Consider the following 18,743-nt stretch of genomic DNA (forward strand, 5'->3'; position numbering starts at 1 on the left):
ATCTCAGTAGACATCATGTAGACATTGCCTTGTTGCAGGAAACGCACTTGCCACTCTCCAGCAGAATGCTAAAATCCAGGGGGCTGGCTGGGAACATAGTTGCTGCGGGATTCACGACACATGCCCGTGGGGTGTTAATTTGGGCCAATCCCTCGTCACAGCTGCGGCTCATCCCTGTACACTCTGACCCGGAAGGCAGGTATGTCCTGGCAAGATGTGTGGGTAGGGGTCTGGACCTGTTGGTAGTGAATGTTTATGGCCCTAATTATGACCACCCTGAATTCTACACGACACTGTCCGCTCTTGCCAGAACACATGCACAGCCTTGGATGTTGTGGGGCGGGGACTTTAACTTTGTGTTCGACCCATCTATGGACCGTTCTGCGGGCACTATTCGGCGCCCTGTGGCCTCGGCCTCATATATGGCGGCTGAAATGATCAAATCTGACTTGGTAGATGTTTGGAGGGAGAGACATCCAACGAAGGGTGGTTTTACACATTACTCGGCATTCCACGATGTCCATACTAGGATAGACTACTGGTTGGCGCCCCCCCTGGTACTTGGTAACATTAGCGCATGCGAGGTCCTTCCACGCACACTCTCGGACTACTCCCCTATTCTTTTACACCTCGTAACAGCCAGAAAGGGGATCCCGGCCTTCACATGGAGGTTCCCGCCTTTTGCGTTGCTGGATGAGGCATTCAGGGGGGAGCTCGCTGAAGACATAGAACAATACTTTGCGACAAACATAGGCACAGTGGACGACTTCTTTACGGTCTGGGAGGCCTTTAAGGTCTACATCAGGGGGGTGGCAATGTCGAAACATTCGAGTGTGTTACGCGCCATTAGACGGGATCTCACTACTCTGGAGAATAGGATAGCGGAGCTTGAGGCTAGGCGACTGCAGTCAGGCGGCGACGCGGAAGGGCCGGCGACCACCCAACTTTTGTCCGAGTTTCAGGCGCTGGCAGACAGGGAGGTCCTCTATATGGGCAAATATGCCACAGCTAGACAGTACGGGGAGGGGGAAAGGCCCGGCGCGCTGCTGGCACGCATGGTCCGCAGCACTAGACGCCCACTGGTCGTTGAGGAGCTGAGGACTCCGGAGGGAGACACAGTAACGGATGAAGATCAGATACTAGAGACCTTCAGGAGATACTACGCAGATTTATACCAGTCCAAGACGCAGGGAGTGGAGAGCGAGATGGAAGACTACTTGGATCACATTGCCATGCCGTTCCTCAAGAACTCGGATAGAGAATTCTTGATGGCCCCCTTCCACCAGGACGAAATATTAGAGGCGCTAGCGAGTATGCGATCGGGAAGTGCGCCGGGCTCGGATGGCCTCACGGTTAGTTTTTACAAAGCCTTTAAGGACTTGCTGCTGCCACACTTGGTCGCTCTATTTGATGCCATCTGTGAGAATGGCGAAATGCCGACTACTATGCGCGAAGCGCTGCTCATTACCATACCTAAACCGGGAAAACCGCCTGATCTTTGCGGCTCGTACAGACCACTCAGCCTGCTCAATGTCGATGCCAAGATTTATGCTAAGGTCATTGCCACTCGACTGGCCTTACTGGTGCCTGGACTGGTCGCTCCGGAGCAATCCGGATTTGTCCCGTGCAGGAACCTGACTTACAACATACGCACCGTGCTAGGCACAATGCAGCATGTCAGGCAGGAGAATAGCGCGCTGGCAATCTTCCTCGACATGGAAAAGGCGTTCGACTCGGTTGAGTGGCCTTTCATGGTACGTGTGCTGCGGAAACTGGGTCTAGGTGAGCCGTTCCTGCAGCAGATTGGGGCGTTGTACCATCGACCCTCTGCCAGGCTGCGACTGGGTGATAGGGTGATGGAGCCGATATACATTGGGAGGGGCACGCGACAGGGCTGCCCCCTGTCGCCGTTGCTTTATGCACTGGTGGCGGAGCCTCTGGCGTGTGCCATACGAGAGTACCACAGCCTGGAGGGTATTAGCTTCCCAACCTATAAAATAGGGATATCGACTTATGCAGACGATACGTTACTGTACGTTAGAGACCCAGAGGTCAACCTGGCCGCGGTGCTACGCGAGGTGGTTCGCTTCGGCTCATTGTTGGGCCTGAAAGTGAACTGGGATAAGTCGATCGCATTCCCGCTCACCCCGGTGACACGACCGTTCGCTCTGGAGTACCCATTGCAGTGGTCCTCCGACTCGGTTCGCTACCTGGGTATTCGGCTTCATACGGATCCTGAGATCCTCATCCGGGACAATTACGGGGTGGCTTATAGCAAACTAGTTGATGACGTGGATAATTGGATCAGGCTCCCGCTCTCCCTTTCGGGCAGGATCGCATTAATGAAAATGGTGGTACTTCCCCGTTTCCTGTTTCTATTCCTGAATTTGCCTGTGGTATTATCGAAGGTCTTCTTTCGGCAACTTACCAAAGTAATGGTGCGGCTGGCTTGGGGTGGCAAGCAGCCTAGGGTCCGATGGACGACTCTGACTCTCCCCTGCGAGATGGGGGGACTGGGAGCACCGGACCTAGAACGCTATTATAGGGTCGCACAGGCATCGCATCTACACTCGTGGGTACATGGTGATGCTCGGACCCCGCACCTCATATTGGAGCGGTTGTTTGCGGACCCGCTTCCTCTGCCCGCCACTGTTTGCCTGCCCAGGAACCGCGCGGTTGGTCAGATGGACTCGCTGAAAGCGACCAACCATGCCTGGAACTGCTTAGTGAGTTCTCGTAGCTGTGCATTACTATACTCCCCACTGCTACCTGTGGAGTAGGCCCTCTGGCTTGATCCCCTGGGGGAAAAAGGAGTGATTAAAGCCTTGCGGTCTCTTGGCGTAGTAAGAATGGAAGACCTGTTCGCGGATGGCAAACTTAAAACCTGGGACCAGTTGACTGCCTCTGAGGCAGGCCACACCCTGCTACAGAAATTCCAATATCACAGGCTCCGATCGGCGTTCCGTGAAATACTGGGCTCAGACCTGGAGGAACCGGAGGAGATCCCGGAACTGACCTATGTACTTAAATCCACCTCACCGGCGAAGCTCATTTCGCAGCTTAACAAGCTGGGTGTGACGCAGCAGCGCCAGCAGCCGTCTAAGGCCAGAGAAGCCTGGCAGGCTGACTTCCAATCCCCCATAGACGACGGGATGTGGCGATACTGCTGCTCCAGCACGCGTAAGATCTCCTTGAACGGCAGGCACCGTCTGGTGCATTTCAAATATCTACAGCGGGTGTACTATACTCCTGAACGTCTTCACCGCTATGGCCTCCGTCCCACAGCTGAATGCGAGCGCTGCCGGACAATGGTGGCAGACTTTTTCCACTTGGCATGGTTATGTCCTGGGGTGCACGCATTCTGGGGGGACGTATTTGCAGAACTTGATCAGATTCTGGGGGAACCCCTGCCCCGCACTCCTGCCCTCGCGCTTATCGGTTACTCTAAGCCTCTAGCCCCAGGTCTGCGTCGCCTGGTGGACATGGCTCTGCTGTTGGCAAGAAGAGTGGTCGCGGCTTGCTGGATGCGAGGGCCCCTTCCCACAAAAACTAGATGGATGAGGGATCTACAGTATTGCTGCACTCAGACAGAACTGTATAGTGACCTGCTCCCGCCCAGAAGTAGGCCCAAGAATTTCTGGGATCTTTACAAAGAGCACTTACAGAAAGGTGAGGAGGACAGATCTGACACCTCCGAGGCGGTGGAACTGCAAGATAGACTGGAGGAGTTAGGCCCTGACAATGTTCACTGTGATACGAGAGAGGGTAGGGGTGGGAATGCTCCGAGTTAAGTGGGGACGGCTGCGTAGAACCCAGGGTTGAGATGGTGGGAGGCTGCTGAGGGAGGACTGTCTACTACGGGGGGATGGGCACTGGACACAGAGTAGGCACACACGGGGACATGTTAGTTGGGACAGGGAAGGCAGACACACAGACACACTCTAGAGGGTGGGGTGGGAGTTTGGCGGGAACTGTTTCTCTTGATCTCGCCTCGATGTTAGATCAATTAATCGCGATTGCAGAAGTTAATTGCCAGTTGACACACCGCACCTGCACGTAGTTTGCGATATAACCACCTAAAAGACACAGTTATACTATTAATGCATTACCTCGCCGCCGGGCCTCCGGGATGCCGGCTAAAAGGCTGTGTACGAACTAACAATTTGCTACCTACGTGATTTTGGTACTATATGCGGATGTACACCATGCTTGTATGATACGTGTGATGATGTCAATGGCTTTGCTAACAATAAAGATCTTTTGTTTAAAAAAAAAAAATTATATCCACTAGCAGTCCACATCCAATGGATACAATCATACCTGTCAACTTACACCATGCCACAGTGTGACAAACATTATCGACTCCCTTCACAGAGTCACTCAGTATGGAACCAATATCCCATGATGGCAGAGAAAACGAGCTGAAAACTGCTGTATACAGTGGATTTTCCGCGCTTTTTTAAAGGCTTTGAACTGCTGCCATCCATTAAGGGGTGTTAAAACAAACCAGGACATCAGCACCAGCCTCAGCAACGTTTCTCACTTTTTTTCGGTAGGAAGGAGCTTGAGGAGAGGCTGAGGCAAAAAAGTGCCTAGTAAGTACTTGCCTTTGTAACACGACGGAGTGAGGTCCTGGGACGTGGGGGCAGCTGGACCAAATGTGCAATACACAAAACAGTTGCCGGCCCCACATTTAACTTTTTATCTTCAAAGCGAAGAGCAACAAACAAATCCTAATCTTGTGTTTGTTGGGTATATTTATTTTTACCCTTTTGAATTCCAACTTTCATTTTTTAGTTTTTCAATTTTCATGAATGAGAAAGAACAGTGTACATTAAATACACATTTACACATATATACAAAACAATTTCACATATTAAATATAAACACATTAGATACAAACTTCATCTATACTTCACTACTTTTTATCCACAAATAATTACTCTTTTTACGATAGTTGTCAAGTAGTAGTGACTGAACATAAACCACAATAATGAGCAAAGTCTTGCTAAAAGAAAGGTCAAATAAGACAACTGTCATAAAAAACTAAGGGCCGACTGTGATTATTGTTTCAGATCGCGCCGAATAAAGGATTACATCACTAGACGACAGAGCCCTGATGAGAATCTGGCAATTGTTCACTCCGGATTTGAAACGCGTCGGCATAAAGGAAGGAGAAAATAATCACATTGATCGTGAATTTGACTATAATCATAGCTTGAAATCTTATTTGTCCTTTCTTTTAGCAAGACGTTGCTCATTATTGTGGTTTATGTTGAGTAAAAATAAATATACCCAACAAACACAAGATTAGGATTTGTTTGTTTCTCTTAGCTTTGGAGATAAAAAGTTAAGTGTGGGGCCGGCAACTGTTTTGTGTATTTAGTAAGTACTTGCCAGCATGATGCCCTGCCTCCTCCAATGCACCGCCCCCTCCTCACATGGCGAGTCTTTTGTCTGAGTTGGCAGGTCTTGTACAATAGATATGAACGTATTATTCAAAAGGAATCATGTTTGCAACCAGCAGACACAGACCTTCTAGAGAGGTATTGATCAGAATTATGGGAGTATAAGGTTTTTTAAGAATCTAGCAAACTTGTGGCAAAATAGGAGACATTATCATTATCGTTTGAGGGGGAAACCATGTTAAGTAGAGGAGAGTGAAGTGAGAGATATTGAGAAAACAACAGAATATTGGCAATTTAACGGGAATAAGAGGTATGAATTTATGAAAGCAAAGTTGATCGCTAATACACAGAATCAGCAGTTTTTACTAGTTCTAGACTGAGTATAAACAAGTGCTTATTAATAAATCCCTCAGTACAGCATAGATTCTTGCACTTTATAGTGGCACAACCAGGCCTAGGAAGATTAACTGGTGCATGTTATTGAGCTAGCTTTCCTGCTAATAGCCCTGAAACACATTATCACATTGAATGGCAAGAGGATTGATCGAGGAACATCATCCACCGGATTAAAGGGGAGTGTATCGGTACTTAATATCACTGAATTGCCCATTGACTAAGCTAGAATGAACACTTCTAAGATACATTCACCCAGTCACTGGCTGATGTGAGCACCTACACAGCCGTGCCACAGACTTCTCTAACCACAGGAATGTGCCTGGGTAAATCAATGTTATAACTGGCCTGACTTGAAAATCAAAGGCACTTCATAGTATTAGCTAGTCAATAAAGAAGATTTCTGTTAAACTGCGGTGAAGATTTACACACTAAGGCCATGTGTTTATATAAATGCATTGATCACCTTTAGCGTGCACCTGAGATACATCATGGGAATGAATACCCAAAGAAGATACACTGTTGAACATGATGGCTTTGACTTCCATAGAGTGATGCCTTCGGAACATAGTGAGATTGGAAGGCAATTGTGCCTTTGCTGGACAAAAGCATGAATTGACTGCTGAGTTGGCTGACACTTCAGACATGACGTGGCCATTAGTAGTGCTTGTGATGGCTAACTAATAGCACATCTTAGCATAAAAAAAGAACAACAGGCAGCATTTAGAGGGCTTCAAATCTGCATTGATCAAAAGTGCTTAGAAAAAAGACACAAGCCTTTTCTTGATTATATCAGTAGGAATAAAATAGAAAGGCAACTTTTCCCTCAACCCAAAACCTGATTCCTGAGGGAGGATTGGGCGTCAACCTCATCTCAAATGTTTACTTCCACCGGACTAGCAGCACTAGGTGGAACCTGGGACTTCTCTAATGTGTGCAGTTCAGAGATGCCAGCCTTCAATACTCTTCCACAGCCTGTATCCTCCAAGGGTTGACTTTAAAATATTTAAAAGAAATACATCAATAAAATGAAACAGAGCATGACTACTGCTTTCGTCTCCAATTCCCATTCTTGCACTTTTGGTATAGTACAACTCATTCCACAGCATCTCTGTCTGGCGAAAATTGCTATTAGGATTACTGGGCCATCTATGATTACCCCCCGATTTTGGTGTATAGTCACACAAAATCCCACCGTACCTGTGATTTGTTTACTGCTTCATTAGTTCCGTCCTTGATGATGGTTTTCTAAGAGTAGAAAAGCAAGGCAGAAATATTAGTCCTAAAAATATATATATATTATAAGCTATACTTTTGTATCCCATCTAACTTTATCTCCCAAAAGTCTTATAGTTTTAATCCTTCACAATAAGTAATAATACCCAATAGCAATCTACATTCAATGGGTGCAATAGGTATAAAAGTGTGATTAAAAAGTAATCATGTTTGCAGAGCAGCAGACACAGACCCGTTGAAAGTGTTGATCTGAGTAAAGGGAGCGCAAGGTGTGTTTACGAACGTCCCATACTTGAAGCAAAATAGGAGCCATGATCATTATTGTTGGAGACAGAATGCATAATGAGTACAGGAGAATGAAGTGACACATTTTGAGAAAATAAATGAACACTGGCAAAGTAACACGAATACGAGAATATATTTATGAAAGCAAAGTTTATCACCAAAGCGCCGAATTAGTAGATTGCACAAGGGATAGAGTGAGTCTGGATATGTGCATAGCAGAGAATCCCTCAGGATAAGAGAGATTCTTGTACTTTATAGTGGCACTAACAGGCCTAGGAAAGAAGCCTGGAGCACGTCTTGGTTACTGGCTGAGACAACCCAACAAGGTTATCCCGCTGCATGGGTTGGTGAAGGTGGTAGGGTTGGGAACCACACAAGAAGGCTACAATGACAGCCTATACCACTGTGGGATAAGATGGTATGTCTGGTATATGTTGACAAAGGAGGAAAAAAAAGAGAAAACATGCTTATACAAAGAGCCCTGAGCCAGGATGGGCAGGAAAAACTCTGGTCCTTGTACTAAAAAAAAGAATGGGCAAACTTCTATTTTGTTGAACTATTGGCCGACAGGTGAGCACCCTGCCATTCCACCAAATAAATGATGCAGCCAATGCTTGACTATATTTTGTTCTGCTACTGCGGCGGCTCTAGATGATTTGATGCCTTCTTTGATTATACACAATTGCCATGGCTGGTAGATGCCCATGACAGTTTCTAGACATTTCCTTTGATGATGTGATATAGGTGACTCATTCACAGTATGCCTGGTGATTAAGCACTGGTACTGGACGTGCTTATGGCCAAATGTTATTAAGACTAAGAAGCGCTCTCTGCTCCCCAATTGCAAGCAATGTTTGAAAAAGCTACAGATACATGTTGCCTCTCCCCTATCTGTCAGAGAAGCCCTCCCCATCATCATATTAAAACCGGGCACGCCCCCTAAACGTTATGATTCATATCCTTCACTCTCCATGATCAATGTGGAAACTCCATACAATGTCCAGCCAGAATGGTCTGGGATTGTGCAGGGGCGAGCCACGGTCCACAAATCTGCATACTCTCTTTGCGGTATTACAATCCATGAGTCTGCAACTCCAGGTGATGGCTGTGTCCTTGGACACCACAAAGCCTTTGACTCGAGGAAATTACTATAGTTTTTCTCTGTGCTCCACAGACTTGGATGTAGCTTCTTCTTTACCTAGTGGATCGGACTTTAATAAAGATATATACATATTTGGCCTCCTGTGTTGGGTGTTCTGAAATATATATTAATAAAAAACGAATTTAGTACCAAGACTTACTCGTGTCACCCTTGCTGGAATCATGGGGAGAGTGCCACGGGAATAACTAACACACTAACACACACGCACGTACACGTACACACGCACACACGCCCGCGCTCGCACACTCGAACACGGGCGCACACACACAGACGCGCAAGCACACACACACACCGCCTGCCAGATAGTGTACAATAGTATTTGCTTCACAACTTTTCCAATCAGCAGAGGAAGACTTCATGGCAGTCCAGTCTCCTCAATCCCATTTGCTAATTGCTATTGAGCCGCTTTTGGCCCGACTGCGACAGCATCATGCAGAACAAGGGCTAAATTACACAGCTCAAAAGTTGATAATATAACTGTATCTGGATGATGTGGCTCTACATGTTAGAGATCCTACTTTGAACCTTGAACCAGTGCTGTGGGAGTTCTTCATATTTGGCATATTCAGTGGGATTGCCATTAACTGGGCCACATCGATCCTGTTCCTGCTGACACTGAAGACATGTTCGATTGCCCCCGAGTTTCAATTGCGATGGGTCAAGTCTTTAGCTGTTTGGGTTAGCAGGGATACTGATGTGTTATAGCAGGGTAATTGTGGTGGGGCTACTATATGACGGGAAGAGTGTATGCTTGAAGGGGTAAACTAAGCAAACACAAGGCGATGATGGACGGAGAGCTGAAACATTTCTGACATCCACCCCCAGTCACAGATCTGGGTTGAATCTATCATCGTTCTTTAGCTCACTTCGCCACCCCAGTTCAGACGCAGCTGTATGCAAATCAGTCTTGATCCTGTTCCTTATAGGAACAGTCCAGCCGAACTGCTAAGTCAGGTCTTCCCTGGACTGGAAACAAGCATCTTTGGACCGGTAACAGGGTTACACCCCTCTTCAGCCAGGCTAGCTTGAATCCATCTGTACTGGGGTGAATGTATGACATTGTTCTGCATTTTGTCCACCAATTGCTCTTTTTGCATTTGTCACCCCGAGTGGGATGGGTATGTCCGGACATGGGTCCTGTGCTCTCCATGCCACTGGAGTCAAGCTATCCTGGCTGATGAGGGGTGTTACCCCAAAACTGGTTCCAGGATATTTGTTTCCAGTCAAGGGAGGACCTGACTTGGAGTTCGGGCTGGACTGTTCCCATAGGGAGCAGTGTCAAGACTGATTTGCATATGGCTGGCCTCAAACTGGAATAGCACGGGAAGCAAAAAAACAATGGATTGAGGCCCAGATATCTGTACTGGGGTGAATCTATGATATTGTTCTGCATTCTGTCCATCAATTGTTCTTTTCATATTTGTCACCTGGAGAGTGTTGGGTATGCCGAGACGTGGGTTCCATGCTCTCCATGCCAGTGGAGTCAAGCTAGTCTGGCTGATGAGGGGTGTTACCCCGAAACTGGTTTCCAGGATGCTTGTTTCCAGTCTAGGGAGGATCATGTCTGGCAGTTTTGGATGGACTGTTCCCATAGGGAGCAGGCTCAAAACTGGTTTGCATATGGCTGGGTTCAAACTTGAATGGCATGGGGAGCACAAAAACACAATGGATTTAAGCCCAGCTCTCTGTACTGAGGTGAATGTTTGACAATGTTCTGCAATCCGTCCATCGATTGTTCTTTTTGCATTTGTCACCCAGAGTGGGACGGGTATGCCCAGATGTAGGTCCCCTGCTCTCCATGCCACTGGAGTCAAGCTAGCATGGCTGATGAGGGCTGTTATCCCGAAACCGGTCCCCAGGCTGCTTGTTTCCAGTCCTGGGATGACCTGGCCTGGCAGTTCGGGCTGGACTGTTCCCATAGAGAGTGGGGTTAAGACTGATTTGCATATTGCTGGGTTCAAACTGGAATGGTATGGGGAGAAAACAATGATGTATTTAAGCCCAGATCTCTGTACTGGGGTGAATGTATGACATTGTTCTGCATTCTGTCCATCAATTGTTCTTTTTACATTTGTCACCCTGAATAGGACAGGTATGCCCAGACGTGGGTCTCATGCTCTTCATGCCACTGGAGTCAAGCTAGCCTGGCTGATGAGGAGTGTTACCCCGAAACTGGTCCCAGGATGCTTGCTTCCAGTCCAGTATTTAGGCCCAGATCTCTGTACTGGGTGAATGTATGAAATTGTTCTACATTCTGTCCTTCAATTGTTCTTTTTGCATGTATGGGTAAAACAGCAGTTGTTCATGGCTGGAAGAGTCACAATAGCAAAGATAATGATACTTCCTACATTTCGTCAACTCTTCTTTAATATTCCCATTCCAGTGACAAGGGCATTTTTTTACCGGCATTAGATTTCTTTCAATTTCTTTGGCATGGGCAATGTGGCAGCCACTACTGATGCTGGGGATACTGATGTCAGTGTTTGAAGAGGGGGGCTTAGGTGCACCTGATTTTGAACTCTATTATTAATGTTCACAGGCACAATTCTTTCACCAGTGGTTCCAACTGACACCATGTCAACCTTACGTCCTGTTGAAGCTGATAATGTTCCCCTTTGTCCGTTTACTATGGTGATTTGTTTGCTCATGCACACCACAGGAATGAGGTCCGACTGTGAGATGCAGGGTCTGGCTATGGAACTGGCTTAGACAAAGAAAAGTGCTGCCCTGCTTAGACTTGAGAAGACTGGTGTTGGTTTAGAACCAGCCCTGGTTCTAGAGAATGGGTCCGGCCCTCCCAAGCATGACATTTGGCTCTCCCAGTTGGCAGAAGAGGCCACGGAGAATGCACCTGTGAATTGTTTCCTCCATGTGTATAGCCAAAGCTTGCAATGTTTTTTCACTTTGTTTACATTAAATATCAGTCAGGGGTCATTAAGGAACCTCTGAGTACAATTTTAACACTGATAACGCGGAAAAAATACCGGTCTTAGATGGCTGAGACAAATACTGGTCATGCCAGGAAAAACCAGCTAGGTTGCAACCCTGGCTCATAACTGTAGGAAGCAGCAGTTGGGTGATGTGTATTGGGGAAGTGGGGACAGGGTGTTACCTGCCTATGATGCAGCAGGTGCACTGGCAGCAGGGACAATGGTTTAAAAAAAAATATTTTTTATTAATGACAATAGTAATATAATGCAAACAAAATCATACATCTTCATACAAAGCATTACATTACTTCAAAGGAATCTCTTGGTTTCCACCCAATCATATCTTTTTCTCTTTAAGCTTGTGATTTTGTGGTATCTCGCTTTTTTTGTAACTGGGGTCAGACGGAGGGTCGCCTGCCGCGGTTCACAGATGTTTTCCCTGTACTCATACTATTTGCCCCATATTTGTGACCATTTCCTGGGACAACCCCTCGATTCATATACTGTTGGTTCCATCAACATACATCAGTCTAGATCTTTCTTCCATGCTGTAATTGTTGGTGCCTCCTGTGCGCCACAGAGCTTGGCGACGTTGCTTTTGGCTACTATCGTCCCCATCGCCACCCAGGTCCTTTCTTTACTACCTAGATCAGTGGGTTCCCAAATATTTAGGAGGCAGAATCCTATCTTGTGTTCTATCTGGGTTCCCAGGACTTCTCCCATTCAGCGGGTCACCGCAGACCAGTATCGCTGAGTGTGCACCCATTCCCAAAGGATATGTATAAATGTGCCCTCCCTGCCACATTTTCGGCCACAGTCAGAAATTTTTTTATATCTAATTTTTACGAGAGTTGGACATGATAAATATACCCTATGTAGAACCTTGAGTTGAACAAGCTTTAGTCTGGAAGAGATCGTCGCTTCCCGGGGGGACGCTAAGGCTTCCTGCCAGTCCTCGTCTTCCAAACTTCCCACGTCAGTTACCCAGTGTTCGCGCAGCCGCAGGAGGGGATCAGTCATATTATTGATTAACTTTTGGTAGGTCAGTGAAATGGCTTATTGGGTTCATGTGTCCATCAAGGATTCTATCCTCCAGCAGGGTGTATTCTGCAAGGGATTCCCCTTCTGGAATGACTGCTCGCAGGGCATGTCTTATTTGTAAGTATCTGAAGTATTCTTTGTCCGCAAGTTCTATTCTTTCTGCAGCTGCACAAAGGGGACTACATCTCCCTTTTTCCATAGGTCTCCCACCCTTGAGATTCCAATCATATCCCATCTATCAAAGCCCCTGGTGTTTCTCAAAGTGCAGAATCTGTCTGAGTCCCACAATGGGGTCGTCTGTGTGGTTTTTCCTGTCCCTAACCAACTTTTATTTGTGGCATGCCATTTTCAGACCGCATGATCGGCGGGATCCGTCAAACGGAATTTTGCTGAGTTTGAATATAGCACTCTAGTATAGTCACCATCCGGGAGGAGCCATTGGTCCATAGTATACCTAGGGTCATCACAGGGTCTATATTTGCCTTGATTTATGGCTGCTAGATGTGCTGCCCAATAGTACCTTCGCACATCTGGTAGTCCTATACCACTGTTGTACAAACTCCTTATCAACTTTTGTGTCGCTGTACGGGCGGTTTCCCATCCCACAGGAGTTCTCTCTGTTCTCCTTCAATGACCCTGAAATATTCAGTGCAAATCGGGTGCATCAAATTTAGCAAAATATATAGAAAACGTGATAGAGACATCATTTTGAATAAGGTGGCTTGGCCCAGTAGGGACAAGGAAAAGTTTTCCAATGTTTGACATTGCTTCTTAGTCGCTGCAGTGAGGGCAAGAGGTTACGTTCATAATATAATGCTGGGTCTTTTGTGACGTATATATCCCCAGGTACTTGATACCCTCTTGCGCCTCTTCTATCAGATAGTTTTGGGGTAGGTAGGGAAAAATCCCTCTCAGCACATATATGACTGATTTTTCCCAATTTATGGTATAGCAGGAGTATTTCCCAAAGTTGGTAAAGATATGGAGTGCTTTATTTATCGAGGCCCTCATTGAGGCCAAGTAAAACAGTATGTCATCGGCATACAATGAGATGCGATCCTCCCAGCCCTCCGACCATCATAGGCTCCTCATAATGGGATCTTTCCGAATCCACCACACCAGCGGCTCAAGCATCAGAGCGAAGAGCTGTGGGGACAGGCGACAGACCTGCCTAGTTCCCATCTCGAGGGTAAATGTTGATGATTTTTGGTTATTTACCACCACTTGTGCAAGTGGCCTGGCATGTAGAAGTTGGATCTAGCTTAAAAATGTTGGGCCATATCCCATTCTTTTGAGTACAGCATACATGAGGACCGGAAGGGTTCCTCAGTGGTATTCGTACAAGCGCTGAGATGCCTCATGGTGATTCGTGATCTATTCAAGTACCATTCCATTACATATATGGCCACTCGATAGTATCAAATGCCATGGTGGCGTCTAAGGACACCACCACTGCATCTTCTTGTAAGGTATCAGTTCTGCTCAGAACTCCGTGCAGACGTCGGAGGTTAAGGGCCAGATGTAGGTAATCTCAATTTACCTATTCTTAAATACCGAATCATACCGATTCGGTATTTAAGAGTAGGTAAATGGGATGTAGGTAATTTTTCTTTAAAAATTACCAAATCTGTAAGTTTCGGTAATTACCAAATCGGTATTTACCGATTCGGTAATTGCCATTCATTCCTATGGGCCTGGAGGCCCTTAGGAATGAATGTCAATTACCAAATCAGTAAATACCGATTTGGTAAAAGGGGGAAACATTGAAGGGTGGCAGGGTGTCACTTTGACACCCTGTTGCACCCCTCAATTGTGTATGGGTGTGCACATGTTGCAGACATAGCACTGTTGGAAAAGCAAAAAAAAATGCTTTTTCAAAGGTTTTCATTATTTACCACCAACTTCTAGTTGGTGGTAAATAACGAATCCTTAACTGAGGAATGCACTAACTTGAGTGCTCCCTACATCCTGGATTCGGTAATTTACCAAATCGGTATGTTAAGAATTCGGTATTTTATCGAATCCTTAAATTACTGATTCAGTAAAATACCGAATCCAGCAAAAATGCCACCTACATATAAAAAGCCCAATATCGGTCAGTAACGGCCGAAATTCGGTAATTTCGGCCGTTACCGACCGGTATTGGGCGACCTACATCTGGCCCTAAGTGAGGTATTTCTTTCTGGCAATAATCCCGACTGGTCTGGATGTACGAGTTTGGTGACGACTTGGAGCTATAGGTTAGCCAGTAACTTTGACAAGATCTTGACTTCGGTGTTAAGTAACGATATTGGTCTATAGGAGGAATATTTATTTTTGGGTTTGCCACTCTTGTGGATGACCACAATGGTAGCTAGCCTCTGGTCTGCGGGGAGCATTCCCTGCTCTCTGCTTTCCAGAAACATCTTGGTGAGGTGGAGTGCTATTTTACATGGGGCAAGTTTGTACAGTTCTATGGGAAAACCTTTGGGGCCCATCACCTTTCCGGCTTGTCGGTCTCCTATGGCCCTCTCGACCGCCGTGGTGGTAAGCTCACTGTCCTGTGTCTCAAGGTTGCCTGGTGAGAGGGTTTGTATTGGCATTTCCGATAATAGGGACTTTGACTCTTCCTTTGTGGAGGCTACGTGGGACTCATGAATTTGCTGAAAGTGGTTCGCAAACTCGTCCGTAATCTCCTGTGGATCTCTGATCTGTCTATTGGAGTTGTCGATTAGTTCAACTACCAGCCTGTTGGTTTGCTCTCTACGGTCCAACCAAGCTAATAATTTCCCTGCTTTATCCTCAAGCTCATACATTTTATAGCGCGTAGCTCTATGTTGGGCCTGCGCAGCGTCTGTGGCTAGATCTTTATATTCTTTCCTCTTTATGTTATATTCTTTCCTCTTTATTTTCAGTAAGTGCTCGTCTTCCTCCGAGCTTTCCCCTCTTGACCCTCCTTCGAGTTCTAGGGTGTCAGTTTCCAGCCTGGTAAGGTGTGCGTTTTTCTCCTTCCGGGTACCGGCGATCAAAGAAACCACCTGTCCCCTGGCTACCGTTTTAAATGCCTCCCAGAGCGTCAAGGCAGAGTCCATTGAGCCTTAATTTTCCTGAAAGTAATGTTCGATTTCTAGCGTCAATTTAGCCTTAATTGTGGGTTTTTTCAGATACCAGGGATTTATTGGAGCAATTTTTCCTACCTGTGTTCCACCTACCCCTAATAGGGCCCATATTGGGGAATGGTCTGAAATAACCCTTGCCAAGTGGCGCACCTCTTTAAACTGTCCCATCTGTCCTGCCAGGACTATGATGTAGTCAATTCTCGATAGGGAGTTGTGGGCCCTAGAATGAAAAGCAAACTTACTCTCAGCAGGGTTCAGTGTGCGCCAAGCATTAGCCATCCCCATAGCTCCCAGGAAGCCATGAATCTGCGTTCACCAGGGAGGTACATCCTTTAGGAGAAATTGGTGTATTCGTCCCAAAACTATCGAGTTAAAGTCTCCTCCCATCACAAGCCGTCCCTCAGGAAAGGCAAGAAGGAGATCTCCCAAGTCCTTGAAGGCCAAGGTATGAAGACCCGATGGGATATATATTGATGCCAGTGTGAGTATTTTACTCTGCCAGCTCCCTGTGATTGCTACATATTTGCTGTTTGTCAGTCCAGACCTGATCTATGGTCATCAGGAAATTATTCCTTATCATTATTCCAACTCCCCTGGATCCAGTGGTGAACGCTGTGTGAGCCACTAATTTATATCCCATCTTGTTAAAGCCCCATATGGGTTTCCAACTAAGTGTGTCTCTTGCAGAAGGACTACGTCTGGAGCGTGTATTTTTATATATTGAAGTACTATCCTCCTTTTAAGCTTGTCACCCAAACCATTTACGTTCCAGGACAGCAGTTTGATCCCCTTTTCATTAACAATACTTATTCCTCTCTACGTCTGTGGTCTTCAGCAATCTATTATGTTGGGTGGAGATAATATGTGTCTCCTTTTGCTTGCAAAGATCCTCCTGAGACGGATGTATAGACCAGCCCTTGTGAGGTGGTGTGAGAGTGCAAAGCACCCATTTATGCTCTGAATTCCTGTCATCTAAACTACTCTTAAAACAAAACAAACTGCCCATGCCCCCCTCCCTGCTTCCCTTCATTATGGGCTTAAAACTGCCCCTATCCCCAACTATGCAGAGCGCCTGTTGCCCTATTGAATACTAAATTAGAAGTGAAGGGAGTGTCCACTCTATGCCCATGCCCGCCATTTCTGCACCTTAGAAAATAACATGTTCATGCAATAATAAATGGACAAAACAGAAAGTCACTTAGCCCAGAATTAGAATGTTCTGAAGGCAGCCCATTCATTGCGTCAGATCAAGTTCTTTAATCGTGAATGTACAGTCAGTGATCTACAGCTGTCCACTAAGGGTTATTATCTTTCTGGATCATTATCGTTGGCTGGTTGCCTTTGTGGCCCGTCTGGTCCTGTGCGCCGTCCAAGGGATTTCTCCCTTCGTGATTGGGTGCCATTTCTATTGACGGATCTCCACCCATCTATCCATTCTGGTGTCAAAGAACCATATCTTGCCCTCCGCTTCCACCCAGAGTTTGGCGGGGAAAAAACATTGAGTATTTCAGGCAATTTTCTCTGAGTCTGACTTTGGCAACTGGGAACGAATGTCTCATTCTCTGCACATTCACAGAATTGTCAGGGAAGAAGGTCACAAAACTGTTTTCGAATTTGATCGGTGGTGCTAAGAGGGCAGTTTGCCGGACTACGTCTCGATCTCTAGAATCTTGCCAGCAATGGCCTTGGGGGGCCTTGTGGGGGATTCCACTCTTGGCCGTCCTCCTGGGACTCGATCTGCCCTTTCTACCAAAAAGAAGTTGGACAGATATTTGGGCTGGAGATACTTAGTGATGAGATCCTCTACAAAAAGGTCTGGGGTGAGTCCTTCTGCCCATTCTGGTACTCCCATTATTCTGATGTTATTCCAGCGCGTTTTTCCTTCATAGTCGTCCAGCTTGCTTTCCTTATCTTCATCTAACCACGCCAAGGGTGTACCATACACGATTTTAGCAGGGGATTTCAACTGTCACCTTTGTGAAAAACTAAGACCCATAAACAAGGATTGGTCAAGGTGCACGGAGGAAAAGGGGCCCCACTTTGCCCACACCATCGAGGGAAAGGAGATGGAGAACTTCACAAAGAGGCATAATCTATCGCCCATAATGGACCTGATAAAGATAGATAATAAGAAGGAACCTAACCCAACGTACAAAGGAAGAGGCTGTCACTCTTATATAGACTTTATCATGGTGTCCCCAACACTCAAAAAATGGATCACAAACTTCGATATCGCTCTGAGCCCCTTCAGTGACCATAACCCACTGAAGATGAACCTTATATGCATGAACCTCAGAGAAGGAGTGGGTGCACCTGAAGCCTTGGAACAGATAACTGCACAGGGGAGAAGGCTTAAATGGGCCAAGATAGATGGAGATAAATTCTATCTTGACCTTGTGACGAAGGGACAAGAACAATTAAAGATATGCCTGGATGAAAACATGACCGGCCCAACTGTAGTTAGAGCATTTGAAGAAATTGCTAAGCTTGTAGACAACCTACTGAAATCCTCACCCCGAACAGGGCCTAAACAGCCCCTGATTTCACGTTGGTTTGACCATGATTGCACCAAGGCATTGAAAGACCTAAAAAAAAGTCTCATAGAACAACCGAAAGATAAAGCCAAGATTGCAGGGAAGAGAGCCACCTATAAAAAAGCTCTGAAAATACGTAAAAAAAACCCTGCAACATCGAGCATGGGAGGATTTAAGGGAAGCAGCAGAGCGAGGCGATATGTCGGCTTTCTGGAGAACCATAAATGACCCATGTTTTAAAGACCCAAGAGGGCCGGACATAATAAACACCATCCTCCCTGAGCAATGGTGCAATCACTTTTGTGGTCTTTATAATCACACGGGGGCCACACCACAAGAAAAAGGGACAAAACCACCAACACCTACAGGTCTAATGTTTTCGTTAAAAGAAACAAAATCAGCCATTCAAGGGCTGTCAAAAAATAAAGCTCCTGGCCCCGACGGCATCCCCCCCGATCTCTACCTGAGCAACATTGGATTGTAGGCACCCGTTCTCACCAGGGTCTTGAACGAGGCAGTAGTGGCAGGACTGCCCCGCTCCTGGTCCACCGCAACCATTGTCCCCATCTACAAAAAGGGCAGCCGGGACGACCCCCAATGTTACCGCCCAATCTCTCTGATAGATGTCACGGCAAAAGTTTTGGGACGTGTAATTT

At 46.4% G+C, this 18,743-nt stretch overlaps 1 protein-coding gene across 1 annotated transcript in view; it reads right to left on the reverse strand.

Moving 5' to 3' along the window:
• LOC147732555 (uncharacterized) overlaps nt 1–18,743 on the reverse strand; it is a 237,069-nt gene that overhangs the window by 56,100 nt on the left and 162,226 nt on the right. The window contains exon 7 of the mRNA XM_086954281.1: nt 7,002–7,049. Coding sequence (XP_086810407.1) covers nt 7,002–7,049 — 48 coding nt within the window. The remainder of the gene's footprint in view (nt 1–7,001; nt 7,050–18,743) is intronic.

Source organism: Lissotriton vulgaris, chromosome 2_1 (genome assembly GCF_964263255.1).
Source record: "Lissotriton vulgaris chromosome 2_1, aLisVul1.2, whole genome shotgun sequence".
In the NCBI taxonomy this organism is placed as follows: Eukaryota; Metazoa; Chordata; class Amphibia; order Caudata; family Salamandridae; genus Lissotriton; species Lissotriton vulgaris.